Source organism: Gymnogyps californianus, chromosome 10, assembly GCF_018139145.2.
Source record: "Gymnogyps californianus isolate 813 chromosome 10, ASM1813914v2, whole genome shotgun sequence".
NCBI lineage: Eukaryota > Metazoa > Chordata > Aves > Accipitriformes > Cathartidae > Gymnogyps > Gymnogyps californianus.
The window spans coordinates 20844131-20857318 of record NC_059480.1 but is presented as its reverse complement, the minus strand read 5'-3'; the positions used below and the strand labels follow the sequence as shown (position 1 = coordinate 20857318).

The 13188-nt window shown below is 40.2% G+C and overlaps 1 protein-coding gene across 1 annotated transcript in view; it reads left to right on the top strand.

The window, feature by feature from the left end:
- The window catches only part of USP13 (ubiquitin specific peptidase 13), a 53693-nt gene that overhangs the window by 23604 nt on the left and 16901 nt on the right, over positions 1-13188 (top strand). Inside the window, exons 4-10 of the mRNA XM_050902278.1 lie at positions 1458-1579; positions 2007-2149; positions 2343-2527; positions 6951-7045; positions 8371-8558; positions 10206-10277; positions 10557-10650. Of these exons, the coding sequence (XP_050758235.1) occupies positions 1458-1579; positions 2007-2149; positions 2343-2527; positions 6951-7045; positions 8371-8558; positions 10206-10277; positions 10557-10650 (899 nt within the window). The remainder of the gene's footprint in view (positions 1-1457; positions 1580-2006; positions 2150-2342; positions 2528-6950; positions 7046-8370; positions 8559-10205; positions 10278-10556; positions 10651-13188) is intronic.

Here is a 13188-nt window from a genome sequence, read left to right as displayed (position 1 = left end):
GCAGGTGAGCCAAGAATTGAATGGAAACTGGATTATGTCCCTGTCAAGAGGTTGTCTTTCCAGGTCAAGTTAAAATACCTTTTGATACTTGTTTTATCACTTAGGATGTTCAGGCTGTTACTGCCCACTGGGTAAACAGAGAGCTTAGTTTTCTGAATCTGGCCTCTGTCATCCTCACCTCTCTCCCAAATATACATTTGAGATTTCAGGCGTTCCCAGGGTGCAGTGATAGCTGCCAACGCTTGTTTAGTATTGAGTGACTCATTAAGCATATGCATGTACTTGGAGTGAAAATAAGAACCAGCTTTAGCTACTGCTAATGCATCTTCTTTTTTGGTTGAACCTTACTCTCTCAGTGACTGTCTGGTACATCGGAATACAGTAGATCAGCATCTCCAGATGGGAGAAGGATCCAGAAGATCCCATCCTTGCCCAGGCTATTCTTGCAATTGAATCTTGTGAAATGTCTGACACAAGATGCACATGTTTGGTCTTAATTTTTTCAGTTGTCCTGGAAAGAACTGAGCAAGATTTTAACTCAGTCTTGTCACTATGGGATAATTATGTTTTTGATGAAGCTAGAGATAAAAACACTAGCCATTTAGTTACTTATATATCCTCCTGGCTTCCCTCTGGGTCCACTTATTTCTGGACAAGCATCTTAGCTGATGTTGCTTGATCAAGGCTCATATTTAAGCAAAAAATTCATCCTTGCACTGGAATAAGAGTGTACACAAACATTATGGAAGCCTTGACCTTCAAAGGAGAGCTTTATTAGTTAGTAAGTGCTTTTTGAACAGATAGTTACACTGGTTACAGAGTGGAGTTAGCAAGAGAGGGATAATGCGGGTATAACTGTACCTGCTGTAGCTATTTCAGACTATGGATGAGATGCAGGAATACTTCCAGCCATGGACATCTTCATGGGAGGAAAGGCCACAGGTTCAAGATGGATGGGAGCCATAGCATGTTTCAGCCAGGTCTGTGATCTGGAAGATATGGGTGGCTGAAACAGAGGTGCATTATTCCTGCTCTGCAATTTGGGCATGGGTAATGTGACCTGGTCTCCATATTGTATAGCATTTCAAGATCCTGGGTAAAAGGCACAGCAGTATTACATCCTGATTTTGTCCAAAATGAGCGGAATTTTTTTAGCTGCTTCCCAGAATGTGATGTCTGCAACAGTGCACTGGTTGGAGAGGGGCCAAATCGACTGTGACTCTGACTGGGGATGAGATTAAGATGGAAATTTCGGTCCTCAGAACATCCTCTTGCAGGATGGTCAGATTTCAGTTTAGATCAGGATTTCACAAACATTTCTAGCCAGAAGAAACTACTGACAGTGTCAACTTGCAGGCTGATGCCAGATAAGCAATGCTTCGTGGTGGTACCCCTGCCACAATTTAGGAACCTTGATCTCAGGACAATCTCCTAACATTCCCCATCTTGTTTTCCAGATCTAGAGACAAACAGTGATCTCAACAGTGATGACTTTGAATATGAAGATGAAGCAAAACTCGTTATATTTCCTGATCACTATGAAATCTCATTACCCAATATAGAAGAGTTACCAGCACTGGTCAGTGAGTGTGTGCAAGTGGTGATAGGAATTGTCTCCTGCTTCAGTTTTTATCAAGATGGTGCTTTGTTTTCTTACGTGTGGTGCTTGTTTTTACATAAAGATCTTTCTTAACCAGGTATAATAGAGAGTCAGTAATTTTTAAAAGTCTGCTTTGTCTTTGTTTCTTGGATTTCGTTTTACCTCCTGTATTCCTTCCCTTATTACAATGCCAGCTTGTCCCAGGGAAGCTCACATAGTACATGTTGGGCTTACTCTCCTGCTGAAATAATAATAACGGCAATCTAGAAGATTACGTGCATATTTAAGTATATAAATAGTCTTACTGATATCCAGTTCTGTATGTGTTTAGCAATGGGCTGAATGCCAAGTTCTGTCCAGTCACTGAATCGTGTTAGGTTTTGATTGACGTACATTTGTCTTCCAGGTGACGATAGCTTGTGATGCACTCCTCAGTGCAAAATCGCCCTACAGGAAGCAGGACCCTGACTCCTGGGAAGAAGAGCTACAGGCATCTAAACATGCCAAAACACTTGTACAGTTAGACAATGGTGTTAGAATTCCCCCCAGGTGAGGGTAATAAGGTTTGTTCGTTGTAGGCTCTCTAATACAGTCCAGAGTAACAGAACTAAAGCCAACAACTCAGCCAACAATTCTTTTGCATGACTCCAAGCTGGGTGTGTATGTTTGGTTTGACCTACCTTGGAAATACAGGACTGGTTCCTGCCTTATTTCTGTTGTTTCTTCCTGTTTTCTCTTGCAGCGGTTGGAAATGCTCAAAATGTGACCTGCGGGAGAATCTGTGGCTAAACCTGACAGATGGTTCTGTGCTGTGTGGAAAGTGGTTCTTTGATGGCAGTGGGGGGAACGGGCATGCAATGGAGCACTACAAGGAGACAGGTTATCCCCTGGCAGTGAAGTTGGGAACCATCACTCCTGATGGAGCAGGTCAGCCACCTGGCAGGTTCTGAGATGGGGTATCTTTTGTGCATGAGACTAACAGTGTGTATCTATTACCAAGTGGGTTTGTGCTTCTAGTGCAAATGTTTGAGAGCATGACATGGAAAGAAAACCCTGTGAGTCTGTGAATCTTGATCGGGGGTGGGGGGAATGACACATAGTCCATTCGGAGAAAGCCTTTACCTTTTTTGTCTGCACTTCTCCTCCTGTTTTATATTTGGTATAAATAGTTTTTGGGGTTTGTATAATAGCAGATTTATAATAGAAGAATGGTATTATTTTGAAACAGCAGAATCTAAAGAAACAGTATTTTTCAGTTATGCTATGTTTGCTAGGACAAATGGTTCAGTCTTATGCAACAAAGAAACAGTAACAGGGTAATGATTTTTAAAGTCAGAAAAGTCCATTCTTAACAGCGTGTATGGGGTTTTTATCATACTGGAAACTGTGCTATTTTTCCTTATTGTTTTGGTAACATTTTGTTCAGTCTAATGAACGCTCATCTTCATGGGGCTGCTGTGATGCTCATTTGTAAAACGCCTGATGATCTTGAAAGGGGGAAAAAAAGCTGTAGATGTATCGTTGTTTGCATATTCTCTGAGTATGACGTTCTGCAGTGTTGCTGCGGAGAGGATTATGGTGTGTGGGGATTAGATGGAACAAGAATATGAGAAGCTGAAAAAGTTGTAAGCAAAGAGATCCTTTACTGCAGCTGTACAGAGAAATAAAAAATGTAAGAGCACATAGCATGATTATATTTTGGTTTTAGTGCTTATGACTGTATGGATGAAAAATAGGTGTTTAGAGCAGCCCCTTTTTTAACACACATCAGTTGAGAGTTTTTCATCTTTAAGTCCTATTCAGTGTCAGGGAAAGGAGACCTGTAGTCAGATTCAACCAGCTATGCCACAGAAACACTGAGCAAAATGCATTCTTTTCTTTCCCAGATGGAATATTGTTTCTTTGCATGAGCCTGGTCTTGGATGATTTCTATCCGAATCTCTCAATTATTGAAGGGGTTCAGGATTTGCCCAACTGTAGGTTTCAACCGCATCTACAAAATAAACAGAATATTCTTTAGTGGTTTTTTCAAAAATTTTTTTTCTCTTTTCTTTCTCATCTTTAGCAGCAGTATGTTTCCTTATGGCTGCTGTCCTTCTGCCTCCCACCGATCAGCTGCTTCCTCTCTTAGGTGGCCTTTGGGATAACAAAGGACAGGCTGTCATCCTTCCCTCTGAATGAGGGGCACCAGCTGTTCTCCACAGACCTTTGTTCTTCTGGATGACGTTTACTTGGTTTCCCTATAGAAAAGACTTCCCTCCCCCAACCCTCCTTGTTTCCTTTTCAGTAATTATTCTCTCTCTGATCTATATTGCAGTGGTAATCATAACCTCTTGACAGGGCTGGATGACAGATGAGCTTCAGGAAAGAGGCCCCGTGGCTGATTGTGACACAAAATCTGTCTGGGTTCTGCTTCCCTGGGCTGGAGGTGAAGAGGTGATGGTAGAGGAGTAATAAGTGTTAGTCCTTCTGCTGACATAACTTATTCCTTTTTCACACCAGTAAGAAGGAGAAAGAAGCGGTGTCAGTATTCCATTTATACTTAACCTACATGTACGCAGAGGGAGCAGAGGAGAGTTCCTTGTCTTTCCTTGAGAAATCTATGTTGTATATATTATGAAAGATTTCTGGGGCATTAGCCCCGTTTTGTAGCGTTCTGTCAACAAACAGATCTGGGATCAGGGCAGAAATTGAACCAAACTTCTGTCTTCCACGCTTGGACCTTGGACAGGATGCACAAGAGAGTCAGAAAAGTTTCTTGCTTCAATAGATTGAGTACTACTCGGCAGACTGTGCTACCTGCTGCCTCTCTCAACAATGCCATTAGATTTCATTTCAAGTCATTGTGAGGTTGCGTGTTTGAAACTGGTGTGAGGAATGGAATGGGGGTTTGGCAGTGGGAAGCCCTATCTGACAGGTACTTGAATGTGTTGCTTTGTGGATGCCAATCTCAGCAATTGTCAGGTACTTCTTTGGGGGATCCTGTGCAACTTGTTTCTTCAGGGACGGTGTTGCCATTGCCTGTTATCCTCTAAGTAGGAAGGAGTGATGTCTGCACAGCCAGAACGGGTGTAAATCTTGAGCTGTGGAAAAAAAGGAAGTACAGGTAGCATTGTCATTTTTCTTTTCTTACCATAATATGAATAATAATGATTATTCTCTGGTTAATAATATGGTGTTGTCTGTCTCAGATTTTTCTTGGGTTTTTTGGGGTTTTTCCCCCCTTATATTCCTCCCTTTTCCCCCTTTCTCACTCTAATGATATCAGCTTTTGTGTGTCACATTTGCTGACTTGTCTACATTCCTTATCTCCTGGAGTCCATATGACAGCACTGCAGACCTGTGTTTGGGGGCTCTCATCTTCTTCCTTTGATTTGCTGCTCTTTGATTTTTTTTTTTTTTTTTGTAATAAGTTAATTCTGTCCCTCTCACATGAATTTAAGTTGGCTACACAGCAGAAAGTACTAAAGTATATGACATGAGCTGGGCTTGAGCAAAAGATTAATGTGTCTTGTGTTCCATTTCTGCTGCTCTGGGTCAGTGTCCCAGATGGCTGCTCTCTCTTCAGTTGCCAGAGCTGAGGAAAAACAAAATCAAAGCTTCCGTATTGAAAGTAGTCACCCAGGATCCGTTGATGTGTAATCTCACTCCATTAGGTGTTTGAACTTTTTAGGATCTTTTGGCTGCACTGTGACCTCACCAGAAGACTATGGGAATGTTGTGATCTCTTATGTGTGGATGAACAATCATGTCTTCTGGGCACGCTTGCTACCACACAGTGGAATTCCAGCAGATGGGCAGCTACAGCCACACGCATGCCAGAGAGGTCATCAGGACCAAAGTTAATAGAGAGTCGGGTGCCTAATCAGCAGCTGGCAGCACGACTCAAAAGCACAATTCCCTGGTTTGAGAGAGTTAATGTTTTTCATAGGGCTGGTAAATTTTAAAAGTTGCATTAGGTCTTTGAGTTCTTGGCTAACCTTCAACCTATCATTTCAGTGTGGGTTTGGTACGAGCAGACTTCAAGGAGACTGCCTTTTTGTTAAAGTCTTATGTAGGGGATGGGCTGAGTCAGAGCCAGGGTCTGTAGCTGCCAGGAGAGGGCAGGGTAAGGACCTTTCAGAAGTGGTATTTGTGCTGTGAGCAGCCTTTATCTGGGTTCCTGGTCTCTTCTCCTGAGTTTGTTTCATCTTTCTCCTGGCTAAGTTTTCTCTGTCAGCCTAGATCTGGTCATACGGGGCACGGTCACTGTGAGAAACTCTGCTGGGCATGACGGAAACTTGGCTGGGAGAAGTGCAGGCAGACTGGCAGAGGGATTCTGGATTTTGGTATGAGACCAAAGCAAGGAAGTAGTCATTCACTACAGAGGAAGAGGCTAGAGAAGAGAAAAAGATGGAAGGCCTGTTCAAGTCTTACTAGTGCATGTCTTATCACTTGTATCGTTTTATGATGCCTGCAGCTTTATTGTTATTTGCTCAAGTAGGTGAAACCTGCTCTGGACTCAGCTTTGTTGCAGAACTTGCTTGGTAAACAGTAAAAATGAGTTTTTTCTCTCTCAACCATTTTGTCCTTCTGTTGAATGTATTAAACTTGGTTTCATAATGAAAATATCACTAGACATATGGCTTCCCTCCACAGTTTGAACTTTGCCCTGCCAAAATGTTTATGGGTTTTTACTTAAGGCCATAAGGACCTGTCATAGAGCTAGAACTGAAATCCAGATCTCCCATACAATAAAGCAAGACACCTCAGTCATGAAATCAGCCTTTCTCCCTAACCACAAGATTAATCTTTGAAGTCCAATCCAATAAACACCTCTTTATTTCTAAGTTCTCCCTGCATCTCTGTGGGAAAAGGGCATAAGTGGATTCCTTAAACTGTACTAGAAGTTAAAATACCATTGGCAGTAGTCAGTTGGCCCCATATACTCACAGTTTTAATGTGTCTGCCTGTATCTAGTAGCTCCACAAAAATTCAGAATCTTTTGTTGCTGTGTTCAAAATGTGGACCAGCCACATATCTAAGGATTTTGCATGCCCTGTTCCTTGTTTTCCCTACAAATTTCTTATTTTGGGGAGGAAAATACTATGATCACTATAAATATTCTTAGGTTTTAATACTGTGAGGGCATGTAATTTCTTTTGAGGAGAGTAGTTGAGGTGATGTTGAGAACACTTAAGATATTTACTGAGCTATATGGATGTCTATGCATTTTTCTGCTGGTCCAAACTTGGAGAATACGAATAAGGCATCTCGTATAGGCAATCCTGTACTGAGAATGCAATGTTGGTAAACAAAGAGAAGGGATAACATTTGATACTACAGCTCATCGTTTTCTCTGCTTTTGTAGATGTCTATTCCTTTGATGAAGAGGAGCCAGTTTTAGATCCGCATATAGCAAAACATTTGGCACACTTTGGAATTGATATGCTGCAGATGCAAGTGGTAGGAAATCCATCTTTTATTTAGTTTGACGTTTACTTGTTTTTGTTTAGTTGGGGGTGGGAGAGAAGCAGGAGAAGAATGATACTTGTAGCTTATATTTGTGTCATTCCTTCAGACTGTTATGATAGTATTTAGTTTTGTAAAGTTCAGCCAGCCAGTTCGTATTTTATTTTCTGAGGTCTGAGATGAGTGAATCATTACTCTCAAATCCGAAAGTTGCCTTCCGAAAGAGTTCCTTTGTGGTCTTTAGTTTACATGTTTCACTTCTCATGTGTTATGATGTACGATCTTCCTTCAAGATGAAAAACCTCATTCAATTAGAGAAGAATATCTAGAATATTTAATTACAGTGAGTGAAGGAAAGCCTATTGCATGTGTAAACAGATACAAATCTTAAGCAAAAATAAGCTAAGCAATGGATAAGTAAAAAAGTGGTTGAAAGGTTCTTCATATAAAGTTACAAATTTCAGTTTAGGTCTTGTTAATAAATACATTACAATATGAAAAAATACATTCAAGTCTAGAAAACAGCGTGGTCTATGGTGTGGTACACTAGAAAGGGACTGGGGCAAAAAGGGTCCTGTTGTATTTTTGGTATACTAATTTCCTTGTCAATATCATGAATAAAAAGTTTCTTTTATCCAGCGGGCTTTCTGGAGAACTTGTTTTACTCAGCCACCTTGAAAACTTAGTCTCAGCTGTTGCAAAGGTTTTGCCTCCGGTCTTCAGACCAGTCTGAAAAATTCTTAGTGAAGTAATGGAGTAGCGCTAGCAGTAAATGACACTGTAGTGACCTGTACCTACAAGCTGTGAACAATCAATGTTACCTACAAGCTGAAAGCTGGACTGGAAAGGGGAGAAACTTCTGTCACAAATTTTGGATTTTCCCATTTGAAAGTAGGGAAGAGTTCTTGGATCTGCAGCTTTTCATGTGGTTTGTTTGCTAGGACCAGCTTCTACAGCAGCAGCTATTCCTGGCTATTACAAATGGAATACGAAACCTGAAAAAAATGCAGTGTTTTGATGCTGAGGCTTAAGATCATGGCCCTGAGAGAAGTGAAGCTCCCAGCTGGGATTGAGGTTACAACTAGGAACACTCAAAGAGCCAGTGGTCTGTGATAAAGAGCTAAGAGGTACATTGGAAGAACAAGCTGCTAGCCTTCTGATCCCGATCATCTCCCCTACATGCAGGATTTACCTCCCTTTGCCCATTGGTTTGGCTCTTCTTTTCTAGAGTATAGATCACAAAGTTGTGATGATGATAGCAGCAGCATAATTGTTGCAGAAAAATTGAACAGATTAAAAAAAAAATTTATTGCTTTCAGACAGAGAATGGGCTAAGAGATAATGATATAAAACCAAGAGTCTCTGAATGGGAAGTGATTCAGGAAGCTGGTGTGAAACTCAAGCCTGTGTATGGCCCAGGATACACCGGCATGAAGAACCTGGGAAACAGCTGCTACCTCAATGCTGTCATGCAAGCCATTTTCAGCATCCCAGAGTTCCAGCGAGCGTAAGTAGCTTCAAACTAGTTCTTGTCACTAGCTGCTACATTCCTCAATCTCTTGTTTTTCTAAGAAAAATGGTATTTTATTTTTTGTCTCGCCTGCAAACAGGTCTTTTTCAGTCAGTTCAGTGGGTGCTTAAAGGATTTAGTGATTGTATTGTTCTGTTCTGGAAAAGGTTGGAACACAAACCCCAATCTGCTTTTGAATCCAGAACGTGCTCACTTAGCTTCAGTGGTGGGAAATCACATGCCACCTTGTAAACTTGATTGCTCTGTCTCTGCTTTTTCTGTATGTATGTGGATATCTCTATCTCGGCATCATCAGTATCACATCAGGGTTTTTTGTACTGGCCCATGCCTTCGTAGAGCTGCAGGAATCATTCTATTGCTCCAGTGTCATTTGTGCAAAAAACTGTACTGGCACAAACATGTTAGTATTGATCCATGCCAGTGAAAAGCAATGCACCTTTTGCATGCAGGTCTGGCTAGGAAGATGGAAACTATCAGAGGCATTTTTTAATTAAAATTCGTATTAAAAAAAACCACAACAATTTATTTCATGAAAAGGTAGTGTGAGCATATTCTTCCACTGAATAATTAAGAGAGGAAAAGGACAAAAGCACAACAGAAGAATACGAAATATTCCTGACTGATCAAAACTGAACACATCACTCCAAGGACAGGAGCCTTTTTATAAAGGACAGTCTATGGTTTGCAATAAAATTCAGAGTGCTCTTTCATTCCACAGCAGTAGTAATGTGTGTGCCGGAAGTAAGGCTTTTAGATTTTGGAAAGCAGTCCAGGTTTTCATGTAGCAATTGCCTTCTGGAGAAGAGGAGGGAGAAAACTTGTTTGTTTACTTTGTTAGCCATATGGAGTACAGTCTGTAGATTCATTAAGTGCCAGCTTTTCTACCTCCATTTTTGAAAAATATCAAAATGGACTTTACTAAGGGAGGTTGTTTTCCACAGCGTGGTCCTTGCAGTTACCTGGAGCATTTAGTATCAAGAAAGTAGTGGAGAACTTAATGAAAGAGGGACCAGGCAGAAATTAGATGTGTTCTTTCAACATGGCCATACTTACCTAGCTTGTTTTTTCTTGTGCTCAGGGGAAGCAATGCTCAGATAGTGTGCTACTAAATGCTTCACTTTCCAACAAACTAGCTAGAACGACATATACCTCAGTGTTTGTTGTCAGGAGTTAACCTTTGTTTCTCTGAAGACACTCAGTAGAAACATTCTTTTTACATGTTTTGGTCCTGATACAAATTTGGAATTTATTTGGCCATGTTGGTTAGGAGTAGAAAGTACATTGGTTCTCAACCCAGCTCTATGGTTTTGAGCAACACCATCCTGCACCTATTTCAAGATCAAGGAATAGAATTTAAATTCCAGATGAACAACACCGCCATATCCTTTATAGCTAGAAGCTTCTAAGCAAAACTTAAATGTCCATTTCCTACTTTCTTTACTATTATTTTTCCATGATAGAAGCACTCACCAGGAATAGATTAAGTCGTTGCTATGATGCAAAATTTGACTCGTTAGCACAGAGGAAGCCTGCTGATGTATCATGGCTGAGTATCTGTTAGGATATCCTTTAGTAAATCTAGCTGCAATATTCGAATGTTTCTGCTTTGTTCTTGCTGCCCAGGTATGTGGGAAACCTTCCACGAATATTTGACTACTCTCCTCTTGATCCAACACAAGATTTCAACACTCAGATGTAAGTGACACTTCTCAATGATTTACTTGGTCAAGTTAAATAGAATCTAAATAATTTAATGGCAGGGCAAAAGAACATGGGCTTGAAAGTGAGATATGGCAGAAGGTAGAATGGGAAGATTTGACTGCTTAGTCGCAGGTAATGATGTTTCATCAGGAGGTCAAAAACAATAAACTTCTTTTTTGCTTGGAATAAAAATCTTCTCTTCTTTTCTGTTTTTTCTCACATGTTTGTGAGAAACATGTTTTGTTTCTCACCCCGCCACTTTCTTCCCTACAGGGCTAAACTGGGACACGGTCTCCTTTCAGGCCAGTACTCTAAGCCACCCATGAAATCTGAGCTTATTGAGCAGGTGATGAAAGAAGAACACAAGGTATTTGACTGAGTTTGTACAGCCTGGTAACTAGGTAAAAGTGATATCCTGAGAAAAGGGAACAGGTGCCGGGCATTGAAGAACACGTGTGGATCCAGCATGGGATGCTTAGCAAGGTGGAATGTGCAGGATTCTAGTCAGGAATATATTAGTCAGGGGCTATTTGTGCAAAGCATTAAAGCAATCATTGGTTCTGCTCATAAAGTATTCTGCTGCTCCAGTGATGAGTGCAAAAGTTCATAGAACTTGCAACTTTTTTTTTTCTCAGAGAAGATCTAGAGAGTCCTGAGTATTTGGAAGCAAACTTCTAAACCCTCTTTAAATTTCAGAAAGAAGTATAAAGAGCTAAAGAGTTGTTTCCAGGAAGTGTCTGACAATATTCTACCTAATTTCAGGAGAAGCTGTCTAGGTACTGCCAGATTAAGTGGTACTGGAGGCTTTCATGTAGATGAAGAAGGGGCCATGCAGAGCCATGTCCACTGGGGCTTTATTCAAGTATTTCATGGTACAGAAATCATGTAAAAGCATGTCTGTGCCAGTGGGATCTATCCTGGAAACACAGCAGTATATGTGGGTTTGGATAGAAATTTAAACTAATTGCTGGACAGCATGGGGAGAAAGATGTATATATCCTGATTTATAATAATTCACAATAGAAAAAACCTTGGAATCAGCTTTCTCAGAATAGGCAATCTCAGAACAAAGGTATACTGAGGGGCAAGTACTGTATAGCTAACATGCTAGACAAAGGAGAGAGGAATTGGAGGATGAAATAACCTTTTTTCCCCATGTTTATATAATATAGAATTTTATTTCTCTGTCATGGTGGGTGTTACCAGTGGGAGACGTCCTTTTATTTTTACTGTAATTTGCAGTAATTTTGCAGCAAAACAGATATTTAGCTCACAATATCTAGCTAGTATCTAGCTTCGAGAACTCCAGTATTGTTGGTTCTGTAATCTTCATGTTGCCTTTGTGGTGTTCTTCTGCAACATGAAAGTTGCTTGTTTCTCTTACGCTGCAAAAATCGTTAAGGCATGTGTTGGCATTGTAACATCCATAGACCCATGTCTTCCTCTGTCTGTGCTTTTTCCTCATCCAGCAATGAATACATTCACTCTCACAGTCATCAGAAAGCCTCTTTGTATTTTGTCCAACAGTCTTTTGGTTTTAGCAGTAAGGATGACTTTTTGATGAAGGCCTGACTGATCTATTTGTATTAACAAGGTTAATGGGCACTACCTGATTCAGTGGTTTATCTTTTTACCTGTTTTTGCTTGATTTTGTGAAGAAGAAAAGCTGTCAGTAGCTTAGTGGTGAGATGGAAAAGTTTATTCTCCTTTTGTAAGTTGGTTTAAATTTCCATCAGCCTTTGGAGAGTGAGAAGATTAGTTCAGATTTTGCCTTTCTGCTCAAACTCCGCTGCTTTTGGAATTGCCTTTTGTTTTCCCTGGTGTCATCCAATTAACAGTTGTCTTAAGCAAAATGTTAGTTATTGGGACAATGTTATCTACCCAAGTGAATCTGTTATTTTAGGTTTGTTTTACTATTCAAACTATCTACCTTGAAACATCTTGTTTAGAGTGATGCTGGGAAAACTGGACCTAGAATATATTTGTGTCCCTGCCAGCCTCTGTTATTGTGACCCCAAGCAGCATGTGGAGTCAAACCGCAGACTCCACAGATAAGATATTTAGAAATGAAAGGTCAACTAATAACCAATACTGAAAATTCTACCTGTAGAAAAGAGCTGTCTTTATGGAGAAAGATTCTCTGATACCAAGTTGTAGTTTTATACACAGTGGAAGTCATGCATGCTTCTGTGACAGAAGCATGGTGATAGTTTCCATGGAAATAGGTATTTTTCCTCTACCTTCATCTATCAGTTGTTGATATAGGAATTTCTCCTCCTGAAATCAGAATGCCAAGTAGATTTTGGACAAAGGTAGAGCATCTGGTACAGAGTAGTTTGCATGATCTGAAAGTCCTATGTCTCCTGAGTGATTGCTTTGTACAGTAGCTATTCATTGTTTTGGAACAATGAATGAATCCTGCTAGTTTCCTTTAAGTAAAGTTTAAAACTTATCAACGCATCACTGTGACTAAGGAGTAGTGGAATAGATTTCAACAGACTCCTCACATTAAATTATGTATACTGACTGACCTGCTTTCTTAAATGCATACAGGATGTGAATGAAGAATAACATGCTGGAAGTTCAGAGACTTGAACCCTTCGAATAAAGCTACACTTCCATGTTTAGCCCAGCAGCCACTACTAGCAATGAGATATTGAGAATTTTTTAATGACAGATGGTATAAAACTCTGTCAGGTAGTAATAGCCATCTACTGGCATTTAACATTACTTGTGTTGTTCATGAGTTCAGTTTAATAAAGTTGTAGTTACATCCATCAGATGACTTCCTTATCAAGCAATTCATAGCATATGTTAGGATTTGAAACAGCTTTTACTGCTTTTGTTCTTTGTTGTATTGAAGATCTATTTAGAAAAAAGAAATCAGGTATAGATATTTTCTCCA